The sequence below is a fragment of the Chenopodium album genome, chromosome 6, assembly GCF_948465745.1.
Source record: "Chenopodium album chromosome 6, dcCheAlbu1.1, whole genome shotgun sequence".
In the NCBI taxonomy this organism is placed as follows: domain Eukaryota; kingdom Viridiplantae; phylum Streptophyta; class Magnoliopsida; order Caryophyllales; family Amaranthaceae; genus Chenopodium; species Chenopodium album.
In genome coordinates, this window is record NC_137839.1 from 2,713,375 (window position 1) to 2,723,788 (window position 10,414).

The 10,414-nt window shown below is 30.9% G+C and overlaps 2 protein-coding genes and 1 long non-coding RNA gene across 3 annotated transcripts; all 3 read left to right on the top strand.

Moving 5' to 3' along the window:
- Nucleotides 1–3,139: 3,139 nt before the first annotated feature.
- On the top strand, nt 3,140–4,537 carry LOC145634262 (MLP-like protein 43). Its single transcript, XM_081685687.1, has 2 exons — nt 3,140–3,384; nt 4,078–4,537. The coding sequence occupies exons 1-2, from the start codon at nt 3,195–3,197 to the stop codon at nt 4,350–4,352; spliced, it is 465 nt and encodes a 154-aa protein (XP_081541813.1). The 5' UTR covers nt 3,140–3,194; the 3' UTR covers nt 4,353–4,537.
- A 557-nt stretch (nt 4,538–5,094) lies between these two features.
- On the top strand, nt 5,095–6,384 carry LOC145634263 (uncharacterized). The gene is made up of 2 exons (XR_014113390.1): nt 5,095–5,690; nt 5,952–6,384. It is a non-coding gene; the product is annotated as an uncharacterized LOC145634263 (long non-coding RNA).
- A 2,411-nt stretch (nt 6,385–8,795) lies between these two features.
- LOC145634264 (MLP-like protein 43) lies at nt 8,796–9,940 on the top strand. Its single transcript, XM_081685688.1, has 2 exons — nt 8,796–9,048; nt 9,475–9,940. The coding sequence occupies exons 1-2, from the start codon at nt 8,859–8,861 to the stop codon at nt 9,747–9,749; spliced, it is 465 nt and encodes a 154-aa protein (XP_081541814.1). The 5' UTR covers nt 8,796–8,858; the 3' UTR covers nt 9,750–9,940.
- The last annotated feature ends 474 nt before the right edge of the window (nt 9,941–10,414 follow it).

Genomic DNA, 10,414 nt, shown 5'->3' on the forward strand with positions numbered 1-10,414 from the left:
ATGTACGGGTCTCTTAAAGGTAATTGATGATAATTAATGAAAAATGGTAAGCAATTTTTTTTTGGGTGTTTCAAATGGTTCACCCTTTGGACTAATCTGGATTCAAGAATCAGTTATAGGTGGTGTTTCGGGTGAAATGAGCCATGAGCTTACCATGTTGACTAGACCTTTGACTGACTTGGCATGGATTGGAAGGTTGAACCTTGACCTTGGACTTTGTAAATTGAACCATTTATGGACTGGCCCAATTGGACCCAAGCAGGTGGTTAGGTTTCAATTCTCTCTTAATTATTGTTCCGGGGGATCGAACACGTGATCCTTTCTACCAAATATAGCCTCAATCACCATTACACTAATAATTAATAGGTTGAAAAATAGTAAACCATCAATGTGATAATGTTTGTTGGTGTCTTGGCGGAACATTATACTACTTGTTTCATTGTATTGTACCATTAATATTGTCATATTTCATTATTTCATAAACTTACAAATATACCTTGTATTTTTAAGGCAAATTTGTAAAAAAAATAAAATAAAAATAACCTTTTAAATGACTCGTAATGCAAAATAATAATAATAATAAAAAAAAAACCTTTTTAAAAAATTATTTTTGTTAAAAAAAAACTATAACGATCACTTTTTTTGTTTAATGAAACCACCAATCTCTTTTCCGGCATTGACTCCAGTTTTCAGGCATTTGACTCTTTATTTTCCATATTAACACCCAAATCTTTTTATATTTGCACTCCCTAGTTTTATCTCCTTATTTTCCCTCCAAAGTTTATTCCTCTTGTATTTTCTCTCTCCTTGCTTCCATATATGAATGATATGCTCTTTTATCACTCTTGCATGCCTAAGGTAAGTGTAAATTAATCAAATTATTACTGTAGAAAGTATAAAAATTGGGGCTTTTTTTTAAAACAAAATTTAAAAACTCACATAATAGTTGTTATCAATGGCTAACAAGGAAGAAAAGGGTCATTTGGGCACAAGTCTAGGTTTCCCAATTACGTAGTTAAGTACAAACCAAGATAAGATCTTCAATTTTGTACTCAATTGGATAAATTTGGTGAAATTATTAGAGTTTATATAAAAATTTGGATAAAATCAATATACCTAATTGTTGCTTGGTGTTGGTGAAATTGTATTGTGCAGTAAATACCAATCCCACAAACTTTGATGGATTCTTGAATTTGTTGACTATTAGAGAAGAGAAAAGAACGCACAAAACATATGCAAAAAAAGAGAGAATTGAAAAACGCAGGAGTGAGCACAACAATGGTGAAGTATGTCAGCACTACAATTGTGGAAAAAATAGATTAAGAACCCTAATTTACCTTTCAATTGATTTGATTTGGGAAAGTTTGCCTAATTTTTCTTTCAATTGATTTGGGGAGGCTTGCCCTAGGTTATTTATAGAGGGAAAGTTAGGGAGAAAAAAAAAAAAAGAGGGTTGATAACGAGTCAACGTCTGAAAAGAGGGTGGAGGTTTCATTAAACAAAAAAGTGATTGTGGTAGTTTTTTTTTTAACACCGATCCTTTTAAAAGGTTTTTCCCTACAAAATGACGCATATAAAATATATTTTTTTAAACAAATTTCCCTATTTTTAATTATTTAAAATGACGAATGAACAAACTATAGGTTTACGAGGTTTTATAAAAAAATAAAAAAAATAAAAAAAACTATAGGTTGAAGCTACGAACGAAGTATATATATATTTTTTAATTAATTTATTTATTTTTATCCTTTCAAAAAAAAATTATATTTTTTTATCATCGAAGGAACGAACTATATGTAAAAACACTTTTGCTTTTATGAAGCTACCATTTGTCCAATTATTATACTGGTTTAACAATGTATTAACTCTCATTTAAGCGTGATTAGGGGAGATATTGGCTGTGAATTTACAAAATTATCCCTGATATTAACGTTTTTTTTGTTAATATAAGATATCAACTTGTATTTTCTCTATAACTGAGTACAAAGTAAAAGAATGGTCGTTTTTTTAAAAAAAAAATTAAAAGTGGAAGAAGTACACTGTACAGCACATAGAGAGATGAATTATTATTGATCAATGACATTTTCTCTATACTTTCTCAATGACATTGATACTATTGTCTTATTATGAACAAATAATTCAAGCCAAATGATGAGTGTCGTACATACATGCATGTGGTGTGAAATGGTGTTGATGAATTACGAGGGAAAATCATGGGGCCAAACCAATATTTTTTATGGTAAGTTGGTAACAATAATTAGTGAACAGTTAGTCTGTTTAATTCACAACCACTCTTTGACAAAACTACATTAGAAATTTAGAAGTCTTAAATGTATTAAATCAATAAATTATATACTCGTACCTCTTATATTAGGCTATTAGCCTATTACCATACGGTATTAGAATGAAAACTCACTTGATTTGTGTTTAATTTCCTACTATTTTGAAGTCTGATTTATGACATATATTGAGATAGGAACACATATTGTGATGTATGATATGAGATATTATTGTAAAAAGATATATTTGCTCTGTTTTTTTTTTTTTTAATACTTGTAACATATCTTTTATCATGCTTTTCGAGGAGGTGATTAAACTAGTTAAACAAATGAATTAAGCTATGAAATTTAAACCGTAGCAACTTGCCCTAATCTAATATCTTCTTTAAAATGTGTGCCGAAGGGTGTGTTGCAACTTGCAACTAAATAAAAACAGAGAAAGTATGTAATATCTTATAGGAAGTTAAGAAAATAAGAAATATTAGGGTTAGTTATTACTATTGTTTATATATATTGTAATGTGGCCGAATATTATGAATGGGAAAAATACAATGGAAACAATATAGAGAAAAAATTGGGTCGGGTCGATTTTCGATTGTAAAAAAACGGTTTTTTAACGATTTGGTTCTTTTTTGGAACGGTTCGAAACAGTCGGATTGAACGGTTCGGGTTAGAAACTGACAGCTCTACCTATTAACCTATGCGCCAAGAGAATTCCTTTCTCATCTACAAGACCTCATATGTCATGTTCACAGACAGTTGTGTAACGTGCAAATAAAATACTACGTACCTAGTGTTTGGACTTGTCACGGCATATGAGCATCTCTTATCTCGATCTCATTCTATAAATAGCTATAAAATGTGGGCATACTTACTTGGAGTATTTACATGCAGTAAGGTATTCGGGAGAAAAATATGAGTGGTTTACGTAAGCTTGAGGGTGAAGTTGAGATTAGAGCAACTGGTGCAGATGTCCACCATGACATACTTAAGAATAAACTTCATCATCTTTCTAATGTTGCCTCTCATTTTGTGCACGATGTTGACTTGCACGAGGGTGACCATGGTAAACTTGGCTCTACACATATTTGGAACTACACTTTAGGTAACTTATTCTATTCCATTCTTATATCAAGTATAAATAATCTTGTGCGTAGTATTACTCCTTGAGAATTTAAAATGTAAGTCGTTTTTACTACCTCCGTTATAAACTTATAACTATTATTTGCAACAAAGGAGTATTATTTGTTAGATATAAAATATGGGAAAATACAAGTTAATATGCCAGATAAACGAATTTTTGTTAATCTGATGGCATTTTTGTAAATATATTGAAAAAGCAGGGTTATTTATTCAGTACTTTTGGTGTGCTGTCCAAATACTGTTTGCTTTTACTGTTTGGTGAGGAAATTACACGTGTAACCCCTCAATTAATACATGAAAAGACGCATATACCCCTCTATTGGTACTTAATAAGACAATTATATTCCCAGATAAACAAATTTTGTTTATCTGGAGAATTAACTGGGTATAGCCATAAATTATTCCTTTGTTGCAAATAATAGTTAACGGAGGTAGTAATTAGAAATTTTCATATACGTAGAAGTACGTTTTACTCACAAAGTACTCAAAATTTAATATGTACAAGTAACTGATAATTCTTACTTAGTTCAATTTAGTCTTGATCGAGATAAAACGTATTAATCTTGTATTGTTTGTTTGTTAAGAATTTAAATATAGTTTGTTTTAGAATCACAAATAAAGTACGTACTCATTTTATATTTGTTATGGTTTTAAGCTGGGAAGGCTCAAAAGGCAAAGACTGTACTAAAAGAGGTTGATGAGGAGAAGAAGTATGTCAAATACCAAGTGATCGAAGGCGATCTCTTGGATGATTATAAAACTTTATATGGAGCAAGCCAAGTGATCCCCAAGGATGACGAAACCAACATAGTTAAATGGAGTTTAGAGTATGAGAAGAAGCATCCTGATGTCCCTGAACCATCTGCTCTGCTCGACTCCTGGCTTGATGCTATCAAACGCGTCGATGATCATCACCATGCCCAAAAGTAAACATATTAAGTTAATTACATGCGCCATGTTTATTAAAAATTAAAATGTTGTAATAAGTAGCGTGATTTCCATGTTATTTATTTGTAATAACGTTAATTGTGAGAAATATTGCTACAAAATAAGGCATGCATGTATTCAATCCTTTATTATCAATGTATTAATAATATAGTGTTATTTTAAAAATATATTATTCATGCATGTATTCAATGATTTCAATCCTTGATCATTCATCTACTTTTTATTATATGTTTATACTTTCTTCGTTTTTTAATTATTGTACCGCTTGCCTTTTAAGGAAGTTTTACACAAATGTTATCCTTCTATCTCTTCCTCTATTCTTTAGTATTTACATTACATGGATAATTTTGTACTTTTACCCTTCTCTCTTCCTTTTTCCTTCTACCCAATTCTATGGTTGAAAATTTTATAGTAATTGTTTGAAGTATGACTACCATAATAATAATAATAATGGGCAGCCCAAACTCCTTAAATAAACTGCTATGTTTGATAATTTGTTTGCGGATGATCATCATCACCATTCACCACATAATCAAGATTCAAGAAGTCGACAAAGTATATTTTTCCAAGTGAATTATGATTATATTATTTATAAACCCTTTTGTACAAAAATATACCGTATTCAACATTAAAAAAGCATGCATAATTTCAATAATGTCCAAAATATGACGAATAAAAGGTATATACTGTAGTGATAACATTCATTTTATGGGTTGTAATATAATGATATTCCACTTACGGAGTTACCAAATTTTTCCTTCTAAGAGACACGTCAATATGAGTGATTTGAGATAGTTTGCATTAGTTGGACTTATCCGTAAAATTTGTATATTAATCATATATATTCACATATTTCAATTAGGTGGGTCTATGTACTCCGTAAAATTGGTAAATAAAATAAGTACTAGAAATTTAAATTTGTACTTAAATATTAGGAAATTTTTACTTTTACTACATTCAAATAACCATTTAATTGACTTTACAACCTAAAAAAAAAAAGATTTACTTTACCACCACATAAAAAAATAAAATTTAGTTTTACCACCTAATCCTAACTCCGGTGACGGAAACTGACTGTGGGGTCCACAATAACGGCTACTTTTTGAACTTTTCCCCAAATTCTCTCGATTTCTTTTTCTATATAAACCCACCTTCTTCATTCTACATCAAATTCTTAAAGATTGAAGTTTTTTTTTGCGATTTTCTTGCCAAATCCTTAAATTTGGTGATCCCTAACAATCCTACATCATCAAATTATTTAAGATTAGTGGCCGTCCTTGAATCAAGTCGGTCCTACAACAAAGGAGGGACGAATTGAAGGTACGCAATTTTCTTGATTTGTGATGTAATTTTTTACAATTCTTTTCGTGAATATGTTCCAATTGTTAAGTGTAATTGAAATTGCACATATGTGTTATTAATTGAACCCCAATTTCACCCTAAAAAATTAGGGTTCATGTTAGTCAAAATTAATTTGGGGGGTTTTTGAAATTTCAATTGAATATTAAAATTAAGGTTAGATTATTATGGTAATTGTGTTCATATAAAATTAATATCAATCTTGTTATCAATAAATTGCAGAGGAGGTGCTTGCTCAATGAGATTGAAAGCTTGAAGGTGAAATGCAAGACTCTTAGTTCAGACATGAAGAAGATGAGCAGGGAGGTTCATGGAGGGAATGCAAATTCAAAGGAGAGAGGAGAAATTCCAGAGGAGAGAGAAGAAATTTCAGAGGAGGAAGGTGAGAAATTGAAGAGAAATTGAACAGGGAAGGTGAGAAAAGGAGAAGAGAGAGGAAAATCGAGTTTAGAACAATAAATTTGGAGGGAAGTGACAGATTGAGGGCCCTACGGTCAGTTTCCGTCACCGGAGTTAGGATTAGGTGGTAAAACTTTTTTTTTGTGGTAAAGAAAACCTTTTTTTTTTTTTTTTTTGAGGTGGTAAATTCAATTAAGTGGTTATTTGAAGGTGGTAAAAGTCAAATTTCCTAAATATTAAGTCAATCTTTTGGTCATTCATTTTTATTATGTCAACCTTTTGATTATTTCTAAACACGTCAATCTTGTTAAATCATTAATTTTTATTACGTTTTTTTTTTACTGGTGACCAAATAGGTGAAATTTTGAATTAAAAAAATGAGTTAGCATTTTTAAACAAGTGAGTTAGTATTTAATTAGTGGATTGCTAAACATCGCCAACAAAAATGATCACCACTGCTAACATTTGGTGTGAATGGACAATCGTACCCTTACTATTTCACTATCCCTTCATCCTCCCGACAACCCACAACCCCTTCCAACCGGCGACCCACAACCCATTTTGAGCTCCGGTTACCGTGGTTGCTTGAGCTCCGTAACTAAGGCTTGATAGTAATGTGAAATAAATCAATTTACAGTGAGATAATTAAGGACCTGTTCTCTTTAGCTTAATTTCAGTTTAATTCAATTCAATTAAGTTCTAATTTTCTTTTCTCATAAACAATTTAGTTCAGCTTAGTTTAGTTTAATTTTGTTCAATTCATTTCAATTCAGCTTAGTTCAGTAAATCAAAACAAGCCCTAAATCAATTCACAGTGAAATTAAATAAACCTAATAGAATTATAGGATACCATCAAAGTTAATTTGATTTGATCACATGCATATTAAGTGAATCGAGTAGAGATAGAGGATGTATATTAGAACGGTTAATATATAAGTAGAGTTAGGTCAGCCAATATTTATGTTTAGACTTTATCTTACATGTACTTATTACATGTTTAATATTTTCTAAATTGCGTATCTAAGTGAGTAGAACAATACATAAAAACATATGGAAGGAGTACCAAAGAATTATTGTAATTTGTAAAGACCATTACAGCTCGAAAGAATTATCGCGAACAACGACATTGATACTATTGTCGTATTATGAAACAATGATTTAAGCCAAATGATGAGTGTCTAATGCATGTGGTGTAAAATATTGATGGTGAAACTCGTGGGAAAATCATGGGGCCATACCACTTATTTGTATGGTAACAATAATGAGTGCATAATTAGTCTTTTCATACACAACCACTCTTTGATACAACCTTAGAAATCATAGATATTGTTATAATAATATACCCGTACCTCTTATATTAGGCTATCTCTATATGATTTTAGAATGAAATCTCGCTTTATTTGTGTGCTTGTCGTCTTTCTTACTACAGAGGACTTTGATCCACAATCTCCTCGTTCTGCATTGGAAGTCACATCTCCCATCAGCAGGCAATTGCTCTAGGTCATTTATTTGGTTCGGATTTAGGAATGTAAAGTCTATTTAGATTTGAGTTTATTCACATCAATTGCTAGGCCAATTGTTTTGATATATATTGGAAATTAAGATAAATTAATTTAAGTCGTATTTATTTTATTTTTGATTAGCTCTAATCGAATTGATTTTGGTTCATATTAATGTTGTCAAGTCTACTTGGTCTATTATATTGGGACATTATCTGCCAAGTGCGTTGTCATGACTAGTACAACCGTTGTAGATAAAGGTTTTGTACAACACCATAATTAGCATCCACAAACTCCCCTTTCATCAAATAAATTTTGAAAATCAATTGTACTTGCTTTGTGTAAAGTGGCCCGGTCCGATATGTTTATAAAAAAGTTAACGAATATTGCTAGCTAATTTAAGCAAATTGACGTTTGACCAAGTAAAAAGGTTTGTATCTTACAACCATAACCATGATATTCTGAAATCAAATTCTACTATACAAGGAAGCACTTTGGGGTGGGGCGGATTCCCTTACTCTCCAATCGATCTCCCCCAGAGGATACAACCTACTCATCCGAATTGGGTTGACATGTGTGACAAGTTTTAGCTTAATATAACCTTTCCTCATCTAAAATAATAACACGTACTATATGAAAAGAACTCATTAACGACGGGATGTTCTTCGTATACCCGTCATAAAAGACATAAGATTTTCCATCGTGAGCCCGTCTTAGAAGGGGGCCATCGTAGATTTATAGAATACATTCCCATCACAGAGCTAATTAAGACGGAAAAAATCCCATCACGAAATCAAATAATGTGTGTCATGTTTGTTTGAGATTTTAGATGAGTCATAAGAGTTGGATTGGCCTTGGATCTGTATGAAATTGAATACGAAGTATGTTTTATGACAAGCTAAGCTAAAAGACAATCACTAAAAGTATTATATAAGGGACAACATTTGAGCTTGTCACTAATGGGTTGGCATAAAATAATTAGAATTTTGAAGTGTAAAGAATATTGCCAAATTTCACGTACTTATTAGCTTGGATGTCATTTTCACCCACAACGTAATACAATAGTATATGAGAAATACGTACAAATTGTGGAACATAATTTTGGACTTGTCACATATACGAATATCTAATATATCGACGATCTCCGTCTATAAATAGCTACTCGTATAATAAGTTGTGGGCATACAATATTTCGAGCATTTACAAACTTTAGTAAAAAAAGTGAGAAAACATGAGTGGTTTACGTAAGCTTGAGGGTGAAGTTGAGATTAGAGCAACTGGTGCAGATGCTCACCATGACATAGTTAAGAACAAACTTCATCATCTTTCTAATGCCGCCTCTCATTTTGTGCACGGCGTCGACTTGCACGAGGGTGACCATGGTAAAATTGGCTCTACACATATTTGGAACTACACTTTAGGTAACTTCTATTCCAATGATTTAATACGGAGTAGTTTGTTTTGATGTTGATAATAAATGTTATGTACTTTGTGTTAATAATCATGCACGTTAGCACGTATACTCGTTGAGATTTAAAATTAAGCCATTTTAGAAATTTTCATATAGTTTCACATACAGAGTACTCAAAATTTAATTCTTTTAGCTTAGTTCAATTTAGTCTTGAGAAAATGTCTAAGATTTAGTATATAAGTCGTTTTTAATGATTTTCACATATATATTTTCAGAAAGTACGACTAAACATTTAATTCTTACAGATAAATTAATTATTTAGTCATGATCATAAAACGTTTAATAAATTTTAAAATATAAGTTGTTTTTAGTGATTTATATATACTTGTATATAGTTTCACACTCGAATTTGAATTTATAATTCTTATGGATTTAGCTGGGAAGCCTCAAAAAGCAAAGACTGTACTAAAAGAGGTTGATGAAGAGAAGAAGTATGTAAAATACCAAGTGATTGAAGGCGATCTCTTGGACGACTATAAGACCTTCTATGGAGCAAGCCAGGTGATACCCAAGGATGAAGCAACACACATAGTTAAATGGACTTTAGAGTATGAAAAGAAGCATCCCGATGTCCCTGAACCATCTGCTCTGCTCGACTCATGGCTAGATGCTATCAAACACGTCGATGATCATCACCATGGACAAAAGTAATTAACAAATTAAGTTAATTATGTTGTTACGGTACGCCATGTTTATTAAAATGTTCTAAGATATAGCATGATTTTCGTTCATGTTATTTATTTGTATTAATGTTAATTGTGAGAAATATTGCTACAAAATAAGGCATGCATCATGCATGCATGTATTCAATCCTTGATTATCCATAATGTATTATTAATGTATTGTGCTCTAAGCTGTTTTTTTTATATGCATTGTAAATGTCTGCCAAATATATGTCATAATTTATAATAATGTCCACATTCCTCAAAAAAAAAAAAAAAAAAAAAAAATTATATATATATATATATATATATATATATATATATATATATATATATATATATATATATAATAATGTCCAAATAAAATGTGACAAATAAAAGGTACGGAGTAATTTACATATAATAAATGTGTACAGTACTTAATTCAAGTATATACTGTAGTTTTAACATTCATTTTGTGAGAAGTATAATGAAAGATAATCCAGAAAATTGGTATTGTACTATAATTATGGGTTGTAATAATATTCCGTTTTTACTTCAAAAGCCCATATGACTATTTGAGATAGTTTGCATTAGTTGGACTTATCCATAAACTTTCTATATTAATCACACATTTCAATTAGGTAGGTCTATGTAGAATTGGTAAATAAAATG